General features: G+C 45.2%; 1 protein-coding gene and 1 long non-coding RNA gene across 10 annotated transcripts in view; one reads left to right on the forward strand and one right to left on the reverse strand.

The window, feature by feature from the left end:
- Nucleotides 1-4,007, reverse strand: part of YLPM1 (YLP motif containing 1) — a 73,592-nt gene extending 69,585 nt beyond the window's left edge. For 6 of the 9 annotated variants that reach the window (XM_084791457.1, XM_084791450.1, XM_084791449.1 and 3 more), the window contains exon 1: nucleotides 1,240-2,252. In XM_084791457.1, the coding sequence (XP_084647583.1) occupies nucleotides 1,240-2,103 (864 nt within the window). In that variant the 5' untranslated portion in view covers nucleotides 2,104-2,252. Of the gene's footprint in view, nucleotides 1-1,239; nucleotides 2,253-3,891 lie in introns of those variants that run through there. The other 3 variants (XM_084791455.1, XM_084791456.1, XM_084791454.1) reach the window with 3 other exon arrangements.
- LOC311602860 lies at nucleotides 2,409-21,225 on the forward strand. The gene is made up of 3 exons (XR_014780881.1): nucleotides 2,409-2,839; nucleotides 15,055-15,193; nucleotides 20,565-21,225. It is a non-coding gene; the product is annotated as an uncharacterized lncRNA (long non-coding RNA).
- Nucleotides 21,226-22,534: the final 1,309 nt, after the last annotated feature.

The following is a 22,534-nucleotide window of genomic DNA, read 5'->3' on the forward strand; positions in this document are numbered from 1 at the left end:
TGATGAGCTAGTGCAAATTTGGTGTAAGATAGCAAAATCACTTTTCCTACTGTTCTATCAGTGTCTCCTGTGCAGAACCCACTTCTCTTCAATACCAAACCACCACACAATTAGAATAATATATGCTTAACTTTTGGAATCTTATTACCCGGGTTTGCATATCATAAGGTTACAGGTTTTTTCTTAGTGAACCTAAGGTAGATAAGTAATTATTGTGTATCCGAACCATAACAGATAATTATTTATGTATTTATTTTTGAGACAGGGTCTCACTATGTAGCCCAGGCTGGCTTCAAATTCTCCATCCTCTTGCTTCCGTCACCCAAATCCTGGAATGTAGGCACAGGTTACCACGTCCAGCTTCTATGTCCCTTCATCTTCCCTCCTAAGAAAAAGTCACATGTTCTTGCAACCCTGTCAACCTCCTACTGTTCTATTCAAAGCAGTCTCTTCAAAGAGCTATCTAAAGGGATGGCTCTTGCAGGTGCATCTATCACAGAACTTTCCCTTTTAAACCTCAGCCAAATTCCAAGGCTATTCTTTTGGAGTTAATGGTAATAAAGATGAAATGTAACAAATTAACCATGTGTTAAAATTATCTTTAGGAGATGGTGATCTATGAATGGATTCCTAAAATATACCAACAGATTCCAAAGGACCAAGTATCTAGAGACCTATGAACTCAGAACACCAATTAGGATGCTCATGATGAGACTTCCATCCTGCATATGTTGACAACTCAATTCTGGAAACTCACAGCTCTCTCTGACACCTGCATGTTTTGTTTGTTTTAAAAAATTAATTGGTCATAATTTACATGCATTTAAACATTAGCTCTTTGCTAATTTTCCTTTTTATACTGCCTCGCCTAGGAAAAGCTTACTTTAAAATCAATTTTAAAACAGAGCTCTTTGCAATAAATGTAGAGTGCTGGTAAAAACAAACAAGCAAAACACACACACACACACACACACACACAAGGCATGCATCTGAGAAATCAATCTAGTACCAACCCACTACTCTTCAAGTGTCTAGTCTTACCTTTACTGTTCTTTTAGGAATCCACAGTTAATTAAAAACCTGGCTTTCGGGCCTGATCCTTAAGGGATCTCTTGGAGTTAAGAATGAGCTAGTCGTTGTGTGCTGGAATTAGGACAGGCACTAGCTGGTTAAAGCCCCAAGACCCGCTCAAGTAAGGCCTAAGTGAAAGATGTTGACTCCGGCAGGTTGATTTCTTACCTGTGGAGTCATTGTAGAGGGGTCTGGCTCAGGAGCAGCTTGCTTCTGTTCAGCACTCTTGCTCTTGGACCCACTCTCCAAAGGCTCTTGCTGGACACTTGTCTTATTCCCAGAAGGGACAGACGATGGTGGTGGTAGCTGGGATTTAGAATGGCCCTGGGAGGAGCGGGAAGGAGATGCCTGAGAAGGGGGTAAGTAGGGCTGGGAATGGCTCAAATAGGGTTGCGAGGAGGAAGAGGAGGAAGAATAAGAAGGGTTGGGCGCCAGATAGGATTGGGAAGGTGGGGACTGTGAAGGGGACGGCTGAGCAGGAGGCAGGTAGGGCTGAGCGGAGGAAGGGGGATAGTACGAGGGCTGAGGTGGAGGGATGTACGGCTGAGACGGGGGCATATAGGGTCCTGGAGGTACAGGGGGAGATTCAGGAGGTGACTCCAGCTCCATTGGAACCAAACCAGGAGGCCCATCTCGTTGGTGGTGGAGCATCTGGTGTTTGTACTGCTGCTGCTTCTGATAGCTGGGGGCTGGCCCGGGTGGCGGGGGCATCGGTGGCGGTGGCGGCTGCCAGTCTCCGTAGCCGCCCCCGGGCATCACCGGCGGGGGCGGCAGCGGGGGCGGAGGAAGGTGGTGGGGCTGGAGAACGCACTGCATTTGCTTCTGGTGCATCTGCTGCAGCTGCTGGAGCTGCGCCAAGTGTTGCTCTCGGAAGCTCATGAAGCCCGAAGAGGAAGGGGCCGCGGGAGCCGTCGAACTGGAGTACCCCGGCCCCGGGGAGGCCTCAGGAAGCGCCACCGGCGGCGGCGGCGGCGGGACTGGCGGCGGCGGATAGTGGCTGTTCCCGCCATACCGGCCCCAATTCGGGTACATATCGGAAACAAAAGCTCGGGGCTCGTCCCGGCGCCGTTACTCGTCGCAACCGACCTCCAGGAGCCCCGGCGGTGACGGCGACAGCCGGAACTCGCGGCGCCTACAGGCCGCGGAGCGTGTGAACGGAGCGCGCCACTGCGCCGGCGCTACGGAGCGGGGCCCGCGGTCGCGAAGGCGGGGACCTTCCTGAGGCAACTGCGCCTGCGCTGTAGCACCGAGAAGCGAACAAAGGCTAGATAGAGAGGACCGGTGCATGGCTACTCGCTGTTGCCGCCTTCCGTCAGGCTCGGGAAATGTAGGCGGGAATAGAATGTTGTCATAGAACCAAGAAACCATAGAGTATCACAGCCAAAAGGAGTGGTAGAGAGCCTATCGTCCTACGGGTTCAGTTTTGAATAGGAGCAAAAAGGAACGATTCCATTCACAGTAGCCGCAAGAACATAAAACAACAAATAATAGCTCCAGTAAGAAAAATCTAGAAATTATATGAAAAAAAGCTGCAGAGTCACATCTGAGAATAAAATTAAACTTGAAATAACGGAGAGGCAGGCTTACCGAAGTCCTGAGTGAAAAAGAGGTAATTCTGTAAAAATGACAGTTCTTTCAAGTTAAATAAATTGATTTAACAAAGCCAACCCACAGTCCGTCTGGGAACAAAGGTATGAAGAATGAAAATGCATTCTGAAGGAAGAATGTGAAAACGACCCTGGTTCTTTCCTTCAGATAACATCTACAGGTACTATAAAAGGAAGGAAATGGAATTGTTTAGATTGAAGGGGAGGGAATCCCTTAATTTTTGGTTTTTCGAAACAGGGTTTCTCTGTGTAACCTTCCTGGCTATCCTGGAACTCACTTTGTAGACCAGGCTGGCCTCGAACTCACAGATGTCCTCCGGACTATGCCTCCCCAGAGCTGGGATTAAAGGCATACACCACCACGCCCACCTTAGATTGAATCGTTTAGTTTTTTGAGAAAAGATTTCTCTGTGTAGCCACTGCCTGGCTTAGATTGAATCTTTTTTTTTTTTTTTTTAATGTATGAGTGCTCTATCTACATGTACACCTGCATGCCAGAAGAGGGTATCAATTGCATTATAGGTAGTTGTGAGCCACCATGTGGTTACTGGGATTTGAACTCAGGACCTCTGCAAGAGCAGACAGTACTCTTATCCACTGAGCCATCTCTCCAGCTCTTAGACTGAATCTTTTAACCCGGGAATTTTTCTTGTTGGAGAATTCTTTTTTTGTTTGTTTGTTTGTTTGTTTTTCGAGACAGGGTTTCTCTGTGTAGCCTTGGCCATCCTGGACTCACTTTGTAGACCAGCCTGGCCTCGAACTCCCAGCGATCTGCCTGCCTCTGCCTCCCGAGTGCTGGGATTAAAGGCGTAAAGCAGAGCTGGGGGTGGTGGTGCACGCCTTTAATCCCAGCACTAAGGAGGCAGAGGCAGGCGGATCTCTGGGAGTTCAAGGCCAGCCTGGTCTACAAAGCGAGTCCAGGACAGCTAGGGTTAACACAGAGAAACCCTATCTCAAAAAACCAAACCAAAACCAAACCGAAACAAAAGAACCTAAGGCAAAGCCAGAGAAAGGTAACTTAAAAGCTAATTGGATTAGAAGAGGAAGGGAAAGCATGTGTTGGCTCTGTTTCTTAACAATTAAACCTTATTATACAACCCAATATCTTACACAAGAGGGAAAAAAGGTTAAATGAAAACAAGAGTGAACCTTCTGGTATCTGTTCCACGGCATAGGTCCCTAGGTGTCTCTCTGGATTGCACGCTGGTCTCACCTGTAGGCTGATCCTTTCCCGAGCCATGTGCCCTGGAGCCCAGTCTGAACCTGCCAGTCTTCTCTGTCTCTCACGTGCAAGGGCCGATCTCCTCCTCCCACTGAGGGTCGATTAGAAACACAGTAATCCTGGTGGAGTCCCCTGGTCCACTTCCTGAATTCCAGGCCCAGGATGGCCCCACCCAGTCTATCTCAAGGTTAATCTCAGGGATTATCCGTGGTGTGTGCAAGTGCAAAGCCCGCCAAGACAGCTTTCACCTGTGACAAAACTTACAATCCTTTCCACAGAAAGACCTGATTTTAAGACTATTAAATGTAGCAACATGTAGACCTAATTTTAAGACTATTAAATGTAGCAACATGAGGCTGGAGAGATGGCTCAGAGGTTAAGAGCACTGACTGCTCTTCTAGAGGTCCTGAGTTCAATTCCCAGCAACCACATGGTGGCTCACAACCATCTGTAATGTGATCTGATACCCTTCTCTGGCCTGCAGGTGTACAGGCAGGCAGAGTACTGTATACATTTTTTAAAGAATGTATCAACATGTCAATTTTGAAGACGTGACCTTGCTTTCTTCCTAGCAACCAGATCGTCACCTGTCTTGGGTAGGTATGGGTGGTAGGTATCGGACTAGGAATTTTGTTCTTTTGACATTTTTACTGAAGTAGCACAGAAATAATTTGCCCCAGCTGAAGAAACAGCCATGTGTTTTTTGACAAGTCTTTTCCTAGGGGGATACAACACACATCTACTCAGCTCAGAGAGGGAGTCCACAATAGAACCAAGTGTGGATAACGCCAAAGTCCAATAAAATGAGTTTTATTGGAGTTACTTAAAGAAATATTGGTGAGGAGGTTCAGGAGCAAAGACAACTGCATCACCGAGGCTCACCCCAGCATGGGTAACAGCTCCCAAGAGCTGGAAAACCCAGAGCACAGCCTGCAGGCTACTCAACAGGCCAGAGAGTGTCAACCTCCAACACTTGGTCTATTCTTCTTCCAGACAACTTAGCTGGTTTCTCTTCTTCCAGGCTGCTTTTCTTGTCTGAGTCTTCTTAGTGTTCAGGCTCGGTTAGGCTTGTCTGAGAGTGACTCTCCAAAGTCTTTAGTGTTTACTCATGGGAGGGAGGAGCTTAGTGAATCTGGTCAGTATCAGGGACTTCCGGAAGCTATTTTGTGTGGTTTATTTAGGAAAACTGCTACACAACACCTTGGGACGTAGTTCAGTTGGTAGAGTGCTTTGTCTACTATGCGTGATATCCTGGGTTCAGTTCCTCAGCATCACATAGAACTGGGTGTCATGGTACACAAGTGCAATCCCTTCCCAGCCGTCTGCAAGTGGAAGCAGAAGGATCAGAAGTTCAAGGTCATCCTCTGCTACATAGTAGTTGCATGAGCTACATTAGACCCTGCTTCAAAACAAACAAAACAGCTACAGAAATGGACTTGGTAGCATATGTCTATAATCCCAGCATTCAGGAGGCTGAGGCAGAACAATTCCAAGTTGAATGTAGCCTACAAAGTATTCTCTAGGCCAGCCTGTGTTACATAACAGGATACCACCAAGAAAGCAAAGACTGCAGAAAAATAAAAACAAAACAACCCAGAACATTGATTCCAGGCATGCTGGCCAGATCCTGACCTGAAGATGCATGTGCTAGCATTCTGGGTGCTTGGTTTAAATGCCTCCTGGCTCCTGGTTTGGTTTTTAAATAGGTTCTCACTGTGTAGCCCTCGCTAGCCTGAAACCTGCTAGGTAGGACAGGCTAGCCTCAAACTGAGAGATCCATTGTACTAGGATTAAAAGCGAGTGACACACGTCTCAAAAAACAATCAGTCAGACAAACAGGAGGCAGAGGCAGGTGGATCACTGTGAGTTCGAGGCCAGCCTGGTCTACAAAGCAAGTCCAGAATAGCCACGGTTATACAGAAAAACCCTGTCTCAGAATTAAGAAAAGAAAAAACAGCAAGTGTCACCATGGCTGGCTTTTGTATAATGGTGAAAAACAAAAATAAAAGCTAGATCATAGTAGTCTACAAAGAGAGTTCCAGTATAGCCAAGGCTACATAGAGAAACCATGTCTTAAAAAAAAAAGCTAGACCACTACACAGTTAATTGTACTCTTAGTATTTTCTACTAAAGTTCTCTTTTGGAAATATATAATTTATGGTAGTTAATAGAAAAATCACATAATTGCCATCTTAGACACAGAAGAAGACTTCAATAAAGTTAAGATTAAGTTTTCATGACTTTTTGTAAAAGCTCAGGTTGTCACTTTGATGTGAGGTATCTCCCAAAGGCCCAGATGCTGAAGACTTGGTAGTCATCTTGTGAGCAGTAGGAAGTGGTGGGACTTCCAGAGGTGAGACTTGGGATGATGACTCTTGGCTGTCAACTTGCCAGGGTTTAGGATCGCGTAGAAGCCACAGCTCTAAGCATTTGTTAGGTGTTTCCAGAAAGGTTTACTTAAGTAAAAAGGTCAACCCCAGCTGGCATCCTTCACAGGCTGGAGTCCCTGACTAAAGCAAACAGTTGAGTGAGTGTAAGCCGCCTTCTCTCTCTGATCCTTGACTGCTGCCCCCTGGCGGTCCTGCTGCCATGCTGTCTCTATGGACTATATTCATAAAGCATGTCCCAGAGGAAAGCCATCCTTGCTTCTTTAGGTTACTTTGGTCAGGTGTTTGTCTCAACAATGAGAACAGTAAGTAAAATTAGGTGACTGGGAACTTACTCTTTAAGGGGAGATCGGGACCCTGGCCCTCCCTTTTTGCTTCTTGGCAGCCACAATGAACAGATGTCTGCCCAAAGCAACAAGGCCCATAGACAGAAACCTCTAAAACTGTGAGTTAAAATAAATCTTTATTCCCTATGAGTTTATTTACTTGTTTGATTATCTGTTTTGGTTTTTGGTTTTTTAAGACAGGGTTTCTCTGTGTAATAGCCCTGGCTGTCCTGGAACTCTTTGTAGACCAGGCTTACAGAAATCGGCCTGCCTCTGCCTCCCAAGTATGAGTGCTGGGATTAAAGGTGTGCGCCACCATGCCCCAGCCTTGTTTGTTTTGATTTTTGTTTTGTTTTGTTTTTGGAGACAGGGTTGTAGGGAGCCATGCTAAATTCTGCCATGTCAGAAATCCCGTGCTTAGGCTTCCAGTTGCTGAGCTTTGCCGGAGGTCTTTGTGTTCCAGGCCATCCTTGGACTATTTATCTTTGAAAGAAGCAGGGAAGTCCCTACTGAGAGACACCCAGAGGATTAAGGAAGTCCTTACAGAGAGCTACTCAGGCTATTGTGTTCTTCTTGCCTTGGGAGCTAGGGAGAGGGATCAGAATAGATCCTATTGACCTTGCTATAAAAAGTCTTACTTGTCAGCATTAAAGGGAGTCTTGACCAGAAATTTCCAGACCTGTCTTGTTATTTCTCACATCTCTGTACCCCACTTTCAATCCCCACCCCCTCTGGACTTAACTTGTAGATCAGGCTGGCCTTGAACTCAGTGATCCTCCTGCCTCTGCCTCCAGAGTGCTGGGATTCAAGGTGTGCACCACCATGCCCTACTGTTTTGGTTTTTTAAAAATATTTATTTATTTATTTATTTATACATTCTGCTCACATGTGTGCCTGCCCACCGGAAGAGGGCACCAGATCTCATTGTAGATGATTGTGAGCCACCATGTGGTTGCTGGGAATTGAACTCAGGACCTTTGGAAGAACAGACAGTGCTCTTAACCTCTGAGCCATCTCTCCAGCACCTGTCTTGGTTTTGGGGGGTTTTTTTGTTTGTTTGTTTGTTTGGTTTGTTTGGTTTGTTTGTTTGTTTTTGTTTTTTTTTTTTTTTTTTTTTTTGTTTTGAGACAGGGTTTCTCTGAGTACTTCTTGCGGTCCTGGAGCTCACTCTGTAGATCAGACTAGATTCGAACTCAGAAATCCACCTGCTTCTGCATTCAAGTGCTGGGATTAAAGATATGTGCTACCCCACCAGCTAAATTTGCTTTATCTTTAGTATTTGTCTCAGTAACAGAATGCTAATACACTAAGCAAACAAGACATAGGAGAATGTCTTTCATCTACTAGAGTATTTGAAAAACACCTAGATGCTCTTGTGGTGGCACGTGCTTGTGTTAGACTCTGATCGCCAGAGTCTATTCCTGGAAGCCCGATTGAGAGCCAGAGTCCAGAGTCGATGCAAAAGCAAAGGAATTTATTAAGCTGACGCATCAGGGCCCCCCATCCTCCGGGGAGATGGAAAGACCCTGTTCTGTAATGGTGGAGGGTTTAAATACCCTTACAGACTCAGAACTTAGTACAAACATGATTGGTTAATTGACCTTTAAAATGATTGGTTACTAGTTATTTTATCCCTGAGGGGGCAAGAGCTCAGCTTGGGACATCACTTGTTGTCAGGTGCTCGGGATAGGTATGAGGATGTGGTTTCTCAGAAGTCCTGAGTTCAATTCCCAGCAAGCACATGGTGGCTCACAACCATCTATAATGAGTTCTGATGCCCTCTTCTGGCCTGCAGGTGAACATGGAGGCAGAGTATTGTATACATAATGATAAATAAATAAATCTTTAAAAAAAAAAAAAAGCATCTGTTTAGCTGATCCAGTTGAAGAAACAGGGAGTAGTCATATCTATGGGACTGGTTTACATCAGCTTCCAGCAAGTCCAGATCTCAGCAGCTCTGGATGGAGTCTGTTAGCCAGGTAAAAATCTGCTGAGACAAATTCAGACTAGGGACAGAAGTTAAAATTGTGTGCCTTTGAAACCCAGTAAAAGCATGAACACTTTTTTCTCAGTCCAGAGGACTTGATATACACACTGGACAGACTCGTTTTTAGCATGACGAGAAGCACCCATACGTCTATATTCAGAATACAACCAAAGGGAAATTGAATCTTGAGCATGGGACTGATGAATAAGCAACCAGTACTCACTCTTCCAGCTTATTGATCTCATTTTAAATCTATAACTTGTACTTATGTACCTTAAAACATACAGCAAGGAGCTACAGCAAGGCGGATCCCAGCCACGTGGCTACCCTTAGCCAAGATGGTGGTGAGGCTACGGCAAGGTGGATCCCAGCCACATGACTGCCCTTAGCCATATTTAGAAAATAAAGCCAAACATATTCCTAAGGCAGCGATTTTTAACTTTTTGAGTGAAGGCAGAACATAATAACCATAAATTTAGAAGATAAAACTCAAATCTTAACAGTGTAAACAATTCAGTTGAATAGCTCTAAAATTAGCTATCTTTTAGAATTACCCTTTTTAAAAAATTTACCATTTTTAAAGTCTGCACTACAGCAGTCTGTTCACCTGAATAGACCTTCATAACAAGCAGAGAGCTCATTAGGACCAAGAGGTTCTAAAATTATTGCTGTATACCATGTGGCTATCTCAAGATGGTGGAATCACATGGAAGGATATAGAACCACATGGTTATTTAAAAACATCTGTGTTTCAAACACATATGCACACATATGTTCTAAACAAGCATTTGAACTTAAAATTTAAACACCACACCCAATAAGCGAATTACAAATCTTTAGATAAAAGTTCACAGTATATAGTCTGGATATGCAGCTTTAATACTTTATTAATCTTATCTTTTATAAGTCTAGTTTTAAATCAGCACAATAATTACACAAAAACCTTCATTTAAAAGTACCTTTACAGACCTGTTGGCTTATGCCTTTTGCTGCTTAGAATGGCTCCAACTCTAACTTAAAAGTTTAAGTTAACAGGGCTGGAGAGATGGCTCAGCAGTTAAGAGCACTGACTGCTCTTCCAGAGGTCCTGAGTTCAATTCCCAGCAACCACATGGTGGCTCACAACCATCTATAATGTGATCTGATGTATACTGTATACATAATAAATAAATCTTTTTTTAAAAAGTTTAAGTTAACCTTTGGTTACCAATGTTAAAGAATTTTTTTTTTGTTAACCATCCTCAATAACCAGCAATTTATAAACAAGATGTGCAGAACATAATAAATTTGTACATTTAAAATCAAACATATAGTGGCCACACACATGAATACACTTTAAGATAGGCAGACAAACCATGCTTGGAGGGCCAGGCTGGCGACCAGACTGCAAGCTGGAAAAAGCTTTCACCAAGGCCAAACAGCAGCCGCCCCCAAAACCCTGCAGTTTTCCAGTGTCATCTTGGTGCTTGTTCAGCGCAAGTGGTGGGACATTTTAAAAGACAAGGAGGAAGTAGGCAGACCTTAGCAATCCTGGTTCCACACTCAAGCCAGAGTGTAAGCAGGTGGGGAGCAGGGCCTGCCTCTTGGCTGAGGACTCAGGTGGATCTAGCAAGGACCTCATAGCCCCAGGGGTCCCCAGAGGGCTTCTCTACCAAGCACTCAGCAGCAGCCAAGTGTTCAAGCAGGAAGTGGGCGGCACTAGACTCAAGTCACCATGTTTGAGACCGGGCCTATTTCCAAACCGAATGTTACAAGCAAACAGAAAGACAAAACAAATGTACCAGTACGGTGAGAAAAAAGACCAAAATTCAGAACTGCCACTGTCCTGAGAGCCACCAGGCTCCGTTCTACCAGAAACCAAATTCCAAGCAGCCTATCCATAACCGGGCTCTTCCTGAATCAGAAAACCAGACCTGGTCTGGAATTCCTACAAAAGATTCTTCATAAACCAGCGCCCTTGCCTTGGGCACAGCAGAAATCAGAGACAAAACACACACACGCACACGCGCGCGCGCACACACCCCCCCAGCACCTCTGCCACAGACACCACAGAACAGACAGGGAAACCACACACAGGCCACGCTCCTGCCCCCACGTGGCCCGGACCTTGAGTGGAGTTCTTGAATCCTCTTGGGCAAGAGCAAAGCGCTCACGCACAGGTCGGAGAGGGACTATTTCACCATGCTCCTGGAACTTAGAGCGTCCTTTCAGTCCATCCAGGCGGGGACACTATTCCCCGATGGGGATAGCTCTTGCTGGGGACCCCAACTTTTGTGAGGACACTGAAAGCAACGTGGTTGCTTCCTCAGTCCAGGGTGAGACAATTAAGCTGCATCCTTATCCTAGGCAACGTGATTACGTTGCTTCCTCAACCCAGACCAATCGTTCCCGAACCAGATTCAGAGTAAAGGAGAAAGTGACACAAGCTGCAGCAGTAATAGTACCTGTTATTCCTAGACAGGAGTCTGATTCTCAAGGGGCTTCACATCTCGGTAGGACCTCCATTTGTCTGATCGCCAGAGTCTATTCCTGGAAGCCCGATTGAGAGCCAGAGTCCAGAGTCGATGCAAAAGCAAAGGAATTTATTAAGCTGACGCTTCAGGGCCCCCCATACTCCGGGGAGATGGAAAGACCCCGTTCTGTAATGGCAGAGGGTTTAAATACCCTTACAGACTCAGAACTTAGTACGAACATAATTGCTTAATTGACCTTTAAAATGATTGGTTACTAGCTGAGGGGGCAAGAGCTCAGCGTGGGACATCACTTGTTGTCAGGTGCTCAGGATAGGTGTAAGGATGTGTTTTTTCTGGATAGAATACAACAGCCCTGAGGCCATCTTGGAAAGTACGAGTAGCCAGGGTTGAAAAACAACTTTTTTATCTCTTCACTTGAAATCTCAGCCCTTGGGAGTCTAACCTGGGCTACATAGTGAGACCTAGAAAGTTCCAGGTCTTCTGAAGTTCAGGAAGTTCTCAGCTCAAAGGAGATTGATTTATTGGTCCCAGAGGGACAAAAGGCAGGGAATAAGAGACAAGGACAGGAGATAGAGGTGGAGGGGAAAGGAACAATGGGGGGGGAGGGCAAAGGACTTTCTCTGGATAGAGAGAAGCTAGACATGGCCCATAGGCAAATGGCTGCTTTTTTTTTTTTTTTTTTTTTTGGTTTTTCGAGTCAGGGTCTCTTTGTAGCCTTGGCTGTTCTGGACTCACTTTGTAGACCAGGCTGGCCTCGAACTCACAGCGATCCACCCAACTCTGCCTCCCGAGTGCTGGGATTAAAGGCGTGCGCCACCACGCCCGGCCCGACAAATGGCTGCTTATAAAGGTAAAAAGGGAAACCCCAAGTTAGCATGAGGTGTTTAATTTTAATTGGGCATGTTAATTAGGGTGAGCCCAGGGGGGCTTTTGATAGGTGGAGCTTGGTAGTCAGTCTTAGGAGGAGGAAGTGGCCAGATAAGGGAATAGACCTTAGGAGCTAGCTTTAGGAATGTGATCTAATGGTTTTTAGCAAGGGATATGGGAAAGGGGGAGAAAGAGCAAGGCCTGCCAGACCCATGTTTGCCATGCTTGGGCTGGGTGCAGTCCCTTCAAGAACTTGTCTCCAAGATCTCAAAACCAAAACCAAAACAAACACGAAAACCTACAGCAGACCCCAGTCTGAACGGTTTAAGGTTTAGTTTTCTCACTAAGACCAAGAGCAGACAACCATGGCAATCACATTTGAGATTAGTTGAATTTTGTACTCCCTAAAAAGACATATTGAAGGCCGGGCCCCAGCACTGGAAAAATACCAAAACCAACCCAACAAACAAACAACTGAAGTCCTAACTCCAGTACCCCAGAATGTGACTGTATTTGGAAATAGGATAGTTACAGATGAGGTGAAACGGGAGACTAATGAGCACGTAATCTCCTCCAATGGGAGTTCTCATACTAATACGGCCGTATGAAGGGGCCTGAGACAACACAGAGAATGGTGGAGTGCCACCGTAAAGTCAACCACCTCCTTTTATATTACACACACACACACACACACACACACTCTCTCTCTCTCTCTCTCTCTCTCTCTCTCTCTCTCTCTCTCACCCACACCCACTCACACACAATCTTAGACAATGCTGACTAACATAACAATGATGGGGGAATAACAAAAGGAGCTTTTTTTTTTTTATTCACCCCCACCCCCCTCACTCTGTTTGTTGAGACAAGGGTTCATGTATCCCAGGCTGGGCCTGGAACTTGCTATGTAGTCAAAGATGACCCCGAACTTCTAGTCTCCCTATGTCTACCTCCCAAGTTCTGGGAGTGTAGATGTGTGTTATCATGCTCAGGTACATGTTTGCGTCTTACTCTGGGGAAGTTATTTACATAGCTAAGTTTAGTTTAGAAAAATCCAACAGGCGAAAGGACTTACAAGTTATGCACTTTGGTTTGTGTTTGTGACGGTTGAGCTTGGTTGAGAACTTGGGATTAGTTCTGTGAAAGTTTCTAGACCAGGTGAATTGAGGTGCGAAGGGCCCACCCTCTAGGAGGATCTCTGCTTCCTGGTGACAGATGCAGAGTGACCAGCCTACTCCCCTTCCTGCCACCATGCCTTCGACACAGTAACGAATGCTCAGTTGAAACAAACTACTCTTCCCTGAAGGTGCATCTAGTCACAGCAAGGCACGAAAGTAATTTAGAAATTTGGCAGCGATAAACCCAAACATGCATTGGAACAGCTTTGTGAGAGGGGTTGTAGAATTTAAAATGTTAGCCTAGAAAAGCTCTTGAAAGCTCTAAGCAGAATGCCAAAAAAACCATAGTCCAGGCCAGGCTCATGAGATTTTAAAGAGGAACAAGACTGGCCGGGCGTGGTGGCGCACACCTTTAATCCTAGCACTCAGGAGGCAGAGGCAGGTAGATCACTGTGAGTTCGAGGCCAGCCTGGTCTACAAAGTAAGTCCAGGACATCCAAGGCTAACACAGAGAGACCCTGTCTCAAAAAACAAAACAGAAAAACAAAAAACAAAACAAAACAAAACAAAAAAAGGGGGGCGGCACAAGACTTGGGGACCAGGCGAGAGGCCCTTCTTGTTACAGTCTGGCTGTATTCTTTTTGTTTTGTTTTTGTTTTCCCAGACAGGGTTTCCTCTCTGTAACTCTGGCTGTACTGGAACTTACTCTCTAGACCAGGCTGGCCTCAAACTCAGAGATTTACCTGCCTTGGCCTCCCGAGTGCTGAGATTAAAGGTGTGGGCCACCACTGCCCAGCAATCTGTCTCTAGTATGCTTGTGTTCTGCCAGTTTGAGTGACGATTCAGTTACAGGTAACGGACCAATTTGCTTAGTGGAGGAAATTACAAGCCAGGATAGCATTCAGGCTTCGTTAGAGCTATTGTTTACCAGAGCCGGAGATATGAAAAGTATGCAGCTTCGAATGGAAAAAAATTAAGTTCAATCTTAAAGACGGGCAAGTTTGAAAGCATGTGTAATTATTGTTGAATAGATTATCTCCATTAAAGAGAAGCCTGATTCGTTGAACTGGAACAAAGCTGTCCTGAGTGTAAGGCCCCACTCATCAAAGTCTGCATCCTATACAAGTGAAAGTTCATTTAAAAGGAAAGGGCCTAAACTGAGAATGCCATTGAGAGGGACCCGCTATTACTAGGAAAAAAGCTGCCTTGGGAATTGGTTACCCAAGGACAGTACACAGACGCTAAAGCCCCGCCCAGTAGGACAGGCTCCATCGTGAACTGACAGCAGAAGTTCGCAGGGTTGTCCACTTAGTACTAGATTTTTTCATGCATGAAAAGTACAGCATTGAAGAAGTTACAGGGATTTGTGCTACAGTTCTAGAAAGCCAGAAGTCAAGCAATGTGCAGTAGGGTCTGAGTCCCTGCAAGGAGGGCTTCAGAGGCCAATGTGTGAAGCTTAAAGGAGACTGGTCCTTTTTTTTTGTGGGGAGGGGAAGGGGGGTTGAGTTTTGAGTTTTCAAGACAGAGTTTCTCTGTGTAGCCTTAGCTGTCCTAGACACGCCTGGAGACCAGGATGGCCTCGAACTCACAGAGATCCACCTCCTCAGATGCTAGGGCCCGTCTTTATTAGGGGTTCTATTGCTGTGACAAAACACCATGACCAAAAGTACCCTGAGGAGGAAAGGGGATTCTTTCAGCTTACACCTCTAGAATAGCCCAGCACTGGGGGACTAAAGCAGGCCAGGAACCTGCAGCCCCACAGTCTTTCTTTCCCACAGATCAATCTGGTGGAGGCATTTTTTTTCAACTGAGGTTCCCATGGTCCCATTGACTAGCTTGTGTCAAGTTGACAAAGCACAAGTCAGCACAAACCCAGAATGATGGTGATGCCAGGACTACAGGAATCCACTGAGGAAGGCTGCGTATAAGGGGCTGTGGTGGTTTGAGTAGGTATGGCCTCCCACAATAGACTCATGTGTTTGAATGCTTGGCCTACAGGGAGTTGCGCTATTAGGAGGTGTGGCCTTGTTGGAGTAGATGTGGCCTTGTTGGAGCAAGTATGTCACTGTAGCACCATGCCTGCCTGGATGCTGCCATGCTTCCCACCATGATGATAATGGACTAAACCTCTGAAACTGTAAGCCACTCCCAATGAAATGATCTTCTTTATAAGTGTTTGTCTTGGTCATGCTATCCCTTCATAGCAATGGAAACCCTAAGACAGAAGTTTGAACCAGGGACCAGGGTATTGCTGTAAGGCCTGACCGTGGTTTGGTTTGCAGGAATATGGATTTAGGGACTTTGGATTAGGAAAGCAGTGGAATGATTTAATCAGGGCTTAAAGGACGATACTAGGAGGGACACGGAAGGCAGCGGTGCTGAGGGTGATTTGAACTGTGGGGGCCTGGCTCAAGAGGTTTCAGAGGAGAAGAATTTTAGTATGTTTTCTAGAGATCATTCTTGTGATATTTTGGTGACAATTGTGGCTGCTTTTTGTCCTTGTCTGAGAAGTCTGCCTGAGGTTAAGGTGAAGAGATTTAGATTAAATGCATTGGCAAAGGAAATCTGAAAACAGCTTATCATAGACTCTGTCCTGTGGCAAAGGAAATCTCAAAACATCCTAGTATAGACTCTGTCCTGTGGTTTCCTCTCATGAAGACTGCTTGACAAATGGAGCAAGTTGCACAAGAAATAGACAAACAAAGAATATGTGGTTCAGCCAGTCCCAGCACTCAAGAAGCAGAGGCAGATGGATCTCTGTGAGTTTGAGGCCAACTTGTACTACAAAGTGAGTCCAGGACAGCCAAGGTTACACAGAGAAACCCTGTCTGGGGGGAAAAAAAAAGCAAGAATGTGTGGTTCAATGATCAAAGTGTAATGGAACTCAATCTTGTATTCAAGATTACTAAATGGAATTAAGGGAGTGGTGACTTTTGGGCAAGATCCCACCCAGCTCAGTTTCCATTTTATGAAAAGGAATTAAATAAAAGCTTGGAGGGCCAGGTGTGGTGGTGTACACCTTTAATCTCAGCACTTGGGAGCCAGAGGCAGGTGGATCGCTGTGAGTTCGAGGACAGCCTGGTCTACAAAGCTAGCCCAGGACAGCCAGGGATATTACACAGAGAAACCTGTCTCAGGAAAAAAAAAATCTTGCCTAACATGAATGAAGAAGCTATTTGATCCCCAGCGCTGCATACAGCTGGTTGTGGTGACGCATGCCTACAATCCCAGTGTGTAGAAGGTAAAATCGAAAAAAGGATCAGGCCTTCCAGTTAGTTCATCCTTGGACATACAGCAGATTTGATGGCAGATGTAGCGCATGAGACTTTGTTGCAATAGAGAATTAGTTAATTTGGTTTTTCCAAACAGAGTTTCTCTGTGTAGCCCTGGCTATCCTAGAACTTAAGTTTGTAGACCAGGCTGACTTTGTAGTCAGAGATCCTCTTCCAGCTGCCCTCTGGAGTGCTGGAATTAAATGTGTGAGCCACCTTGCCCAGCTGAGAAATTATGGTAGAGGGAAATGCAGTGTTTCAAGCTGCCTTTCCAGAGGAAGAAAGAGACTAGTCAGGGTTCTGTGATGCTGACATGTTCTCTTTCTTTCTTTCATTTTTGTTTTTTGTTTATGAGACAGGGTTTCTTTGTATAGCCTTGGCTGTACTGGACTTGCTTGGTAGAGCAGGCTGGCCTCAAATTCATAGTGATCCCCCTGCCTCTGCCTCCCAAGTGCTGGGAGTACAGGTCCACACTACCACGCCCAATTGACACATTCTATTTCTTGTACCAAGTGGTAATTTCATAGATATTTACTATGTGGAATTTATGGAGGTACACATTTATGGCTTATGCCTTCTTGTTTGTAAAACAAAGTAGGGTAGAAAAAAAGATGATAGTGGAAATAAATGAAGCAGATTAGGAGAGGAAGGTTATTAAAGTTTTTATAAAATTGTGTTTGTTTCTCAGTTTCTCTCTGAACCCAGCTATCACCCAAATAATTGAGACTCTATTATGTTATTTGTTTGTCAAGCTTTACAGCACAATACTGAGCAGTTTTAATTTGTTCTTATCCCTTTAAGCTAGTTTGGCTTTCTCCCAGCGTAAATCCCTGAGCTATGTAGTGGATGTAAACATGTTTTTGTTTTGATTCCAAGTGTGGGATGTGAAACAGACTTGTGAGAGAACATGTGGTGTTTGTCCACTAGAAGAGGAACTGCCTCTTGCCGGGGCATGGTCCTTGCCAACTGATACACATCCTAGTGTTGACTCTGAGAGGATGGGTATATATATATGAGTCCCAAAACAAGAGAGTTTGGGCTTTTTGGTCTTGGCATCGTTTCTTATCATTTGGTTGTTTGTCTATCTGCTTCAAGACACTCCTAGAGAGCAATGTCCCAGAGAACTTTTGAGGTTCCAGGCTCTGGCTGCTGCTCCAGATTCCAGCTGCTGCACTTGCAGTCACCTTTGGTGAATTGCTGGTTTGCTGTTTAACGGATCTGCTGAAATCCTGACTTCAAAGAATGGAATCTGAGTCTAAAAAGGTCTACTTCTCCTGTTCCCATTAACCTCCTTTCTCTCCTATTTAGGGTAGGTAGATGGGAAGGGGAAGGGCGGTATAAGCATTAAAGAACCCCAAATAAAGGTTGAAAGCCTACAGAGATACTTGCACTTTATGGCTTTCCTTGCTGCAGCTCCCCTTTCCTGCCGTCTCCTGGACCTCTGCCTGTGGCTGAATCCTTTACTTCCACCTCTAACTCCTCCCCACTGGAAGGCAGGAAGTCCTATTCTCTTCCCTGCTCGGTGATTGGCTATAAGCTACTTTATTGGTACATCAGGGGACTATTGGAGAGTAGTGTTTTCATAACATTGAAACAGGAGATTGCAACCAGGTATGGGGGGGCATAGAAATCAGCTTCTTATGCTTCTCCCTTTTCCTTCTTTCTGTCCAGCTCTCTACCAGAACATCCCTCAACCTAAGAGGCCTTTTCCAGCACCTACTAGGGGACAGTGCTATTTAATTTTGTTTAATACATTTTATTTATTTTCTGTGGTAACACATGCCATGGTGTGTGTGTCTGGAGGTCAGAGGAGAGTTTTCAGTAGTTGGTTCCCTTCTTTCATTATGTGGTTGCTGGGCACTGAACAGAGAGAGAGATTATCAGACTTCGTGGCCATCTTGCTGCTCTAGCACCCATTGTTTATATGCTTTAAATATTATTATTTGTGTGTGTGTGTGTGTGTGTGTGTGTGAGAGAGAGAGAGAGAGAGAGAGAGAGAGAGAGAGAGAGAGAGAGAGAGAGAGAGAGAGATGTGCACATCACTGTGTGAGTGTCAGGTCAGAGGGTGACTTTGCTGAGCCAGTTCTCTGCTTCCACTTTTACATAGGTTCTGGGGATGGAATCAGCGGTTTGTGGCGAGTGCTTTTTAACCGCTGAGCCATCCTCTCCCCGCACTACTGTTTAAACAAGCCCTTTCACATTCTCCTTATTCTTGAAGACAAATTAAGATACTGCTATGTTCTATGGAATCTTATTCCCTACATTGTAGGTCTCAGGGAGTTAGAATATATTAAGGCAAAGTTTCTAGCTTATACAGTTACTTTTCAAAAATCACAACTATGGCTGAGCGTGGTGGTGCACCCCGTTAATCTCAGCACTCAGCAGCACTTGGGAGGCAGAGGCAGGAGGATCTCTGTAAGTTTGAGGCCAGCCTGGTCTACAAAGGGACTCTAGGACTCTAGGATGCAGAGAAACCCTGTCTTGAAAGAACCAAACCAAACAACAACAAAAAATCATAATCACAACTATCAGAACACATGGTGTGTGTGTGTGTGTGTGTGTGTGTGTGTGTGTGTGTTATGTCATGGTGGTGCATGCTTTAATCTCAGCACTCAGAAGGCAGAGGCAGGCAGATCTCTGTGAGTTTGAGGCCAGCCTGGTCTATAGCAAAATTCCAGGATAGTTTGACACTACTTCAAAACACAAAACAAACCAACCAAACAAACAAAAGCCCTGGTAATCATGTTGAGTACATGATGGAACATGCCTATACTTCGGCACTGTGGGATAGAAGTAGGAAGATTAGGAGTTCAAGCTCATATTTGGCTTCACAGTGTGTCCTGGTGGGTCTACAGGAGACCTTGTCTAAAACCAAAGATTGGTGCATTATAGTCTATAATTTTACTTTCACTTACATCTATAATAGTGAAGCGCATTGAGACAAAGCAGAATTAGTTGTCAAGGGCAAGGGAATGAATTATTATTTAATGAGCATCTTCATCCCCATGACGTCAAGCTACTAAATCTGTACTTAAAAATAATTAAAATGAGGTAGGTGTGGTGGAGTATACCCCAATCCCAGCACTTAGAGGCAGGTAGGAGAATCAAGAGTTAGAGGCTAGCCTGGGCTACAGAGTAAGGACCTGTCTCAAAAACAAAGCAAAAATCCCCAGAAAGACTCAGGGTGTAGCTCAGAGGTAGAACCCCCACCTCTGTGCTCAAGGATCTGAGCTGAATTCCCAGAGCCTTAATGTCAAAAAGCGGTGAGATGGGGGTACAATTCAGTCTTTGAGCATGTCTTTTTTTTTTTTTTTTTTTAGACAGGGTTTCTCTGTGTAACAGTCCTGGATATCCTGGACTTGCTTTGTCGACCAGGCTGGTCTTGAACTCACAGCGATCCACCCAATTAAAGCCGTGCACGCCTCATCCCCACCCCCAGCACATCTTTAGCACGTGCAAGGTCCCAGGGGTTTGATCCTAGTACTGCCTCCTCCTACCAAAGAAGTTACAAAATGGAAATGTTGGGCTATGGAAATGGCTCAGCTTTTTCCCCCTTACACCCTGGGGTGGCTATTCTTGATTTGTCAATTTGGTTACATCTGTAATTAACTAAAAACCTCAAAATGGCTGGGCATATCTGTGAAGGATTTTTGCTTTTTTTTTTTTAAGTAGGAAGATCCACTTCTTATCCTGATATTTGAGGTGGGAAGACACACCTTTAGGGTTTTTTGTTTTGTTTTGTTTTGTTTCATTTTGTTTTTTGTTTTTCGAGACAAGGTTTCTGTGTAGCCTTGGCTGTCCTGGACTCACTTTGTAGACCAGGCTGGCCTCGAACTCACGGCGATCCACCCGCCTCTGCCTCCCGAGTGCTGAGATTAAAGGCGTGCACCACCACGCCCGGCTCTCAAAGAGTTTAAGGGTTTTTTTTTGTTTTGTTTTTCGAGACAGGGTTTTTATTTTTTTCTTAACCTGTGCATTTGGCTTCCCAAGTGCTGGAATAACAGATAAAGGCCACTAAGCTTGACCAAGTTCATCTATTCATATTTTAAAAATCTACTCTGAAAAAAAATAAAAATCTACACTGATCATGTTATCCATCCTGCCTGAAATTTTAATAATACTTTGCTGACCTCAGACTCAAGCCAAACCCTCTGGCATGCCACACAAAGGCTCCTCCATGTCATCTCTGGGATCTCAGATAATGGCTACCTGTCTCATCCCCTGTAATTTTTCTAGGTACTAGTATCGTGTAACAGTTTTCTCCAACATTGAAACATTCCATCCTTCAGGGAAGTTCTTTAAGAACAATTCAAAATAGCTTCAGGAAGTGGTCAGATTCACAAGGCCCCTTCCCTTGAATAAAAGACTGATGAAAGCTACTCTCAGACAAACCCAGTCATCAGAAGCAGAGACCAGGCAAGCACCCCTAAAGAAGTACAAACCAGCAGTGCATTGTGGCACATGCCTTCAATTCTCGCTCTCAGAAAGCAGAGGAAAGCAGATCTTTGAATCTGTAGGTCGGTCTACAGAGCAAGTTCCACTACAGCCAGGAATACACAGAGAAACCATGTCATGAAAAAATCGAAAGTACAACCTGGTCTACAAAGTGAGTCCGGGACAGCCATGGCTACACAGAGAAACCCTGTGTTGAAAAAGCAAGAAAACAGAAACCAAAAAAACCGAAAGTGGAAACTAACACAGGCACCATGAAAGTACCCTCTCCAGTCTGTTGAGTTGCCTGCAGGATGTGTATACAGTGTGCTCCATGGTCCCAGCTTTTGGGAGCTGTCAGCCATGTTGGGACAGGCTTTGGTGATGTAGCTGGAAGCCCTCTGCTCCTGTAACCCCTCACCCATATTCTTGCAAGTAACCCCAATAAAACTCATAGTTTGATCAAGTCGGTCCTTGGTGTCATCCATACTTTGGTCCGTTGTGGGTTGACCCAACCTGCGGGGTTCGACTAAAACTCGGGAGAGAGGTCACCTGTTGAGAATTCAAGACACAAGAAAGTAGAGCAAGTCTGATTGATCAAACTCTCAATCTTTATTAATCAGGCAGCAGCTTTTATAGTCAGAAGGCAGGGAAGCATATTGCTATGGCAACCTAGCCGCAGGCTTTTCTCAAAACATAGGGAATTCCAGGCAGAGTCATAATGTCCTGCCATACAGGGTATCTGGCTCCCTCTTTGTCTAGTCTAACTGCTGACCCATAACAGGGTTGCTCCATCTCTATCTGTCTTTAGTCTTACCACAACAGGGTCAGCTAGTTTCTGGTGAAAGGCAAGCTCTAGGAAAAACAGAGACTTAAAGGTACAGGCTCTGACAAGATGGCTGAACATGGGCCATATGGCCTACTGTCCCCAACATTCCTTATCTGGGGGGAGTAGACATGTGTGTTTCAGCTCCCCGGGGGGAAGTCTTATCTGAAAACACCTAGTTGTAAAAATTCTCTTCTCATGTCCTCCAGTGCCATGTCTCCAAGCTTTTGCCCAACCTGCCCCCTGTGTCTCACCTGCTTTGCCTCACTGACTTTTAAGACTCACCCAAACAGGAGCTGAAGATGGAGCTCAGTTGGTAGGAGTGCTTGCCAGGAAAGCAAGAAGCACTGGGTTTGGTCTTTAGCACCACATTCACACGGCTGTGGTGGTGTGTGCCCATAATCCCAATGAAGCGGGTAGAGGCAGGAGGATGTGGAGTTTAAGCATAATCTTCAGGTACACAGGAGTTCGTGGCCTGTCTAGCATACATGACACTTGGAAAAACCAAAACTAAACTAGGTAACAACAACAACAAAAAACCCCAAAATTACTCAAACATCTTTTCCTTCCTTTCTAACCAAATGGAGTAAAAAGAAATTACTTAAAAAAACAAAAAACAAGCCAGGCCTGGTGGCGCACACCTTTAATCCCAGCACTTGGGAGGCAGAGGCAAGCGATCGCTGTGAGTTCGAGGCCAGCCTGGTCTACACAGTGAGTCCAGGACAGCCAAGGATACACAGAGAAGCCCCTGTCTCGAAAAACCAAAACCAAAACAACAACAAAAAAACAACCCCCCCCCCAAACAAACAAAACCAGTTGGGCGGTGGTGGCACACACCTTTAATCCCAGCACTTGGGAGGCAGAGGCAGGAGGATCACTGTGAGTTCAAGGCCAGCCTGGTCTACAAAGTGAATCCATGACAGCCAAGGATACACAGAGAAACCTTGTC

This window comes from Acomys minous (assembly GCF_964271855.1).
Source record: "Acomys minous genome assembly, chromosome: 8".
In the NCBI taxonomy this organism is placed as follows: Eukaryota; Metazoa; Chordata; class Mammalia; order Rodentia; family Muridae; genus Acomys; species Acomys minous.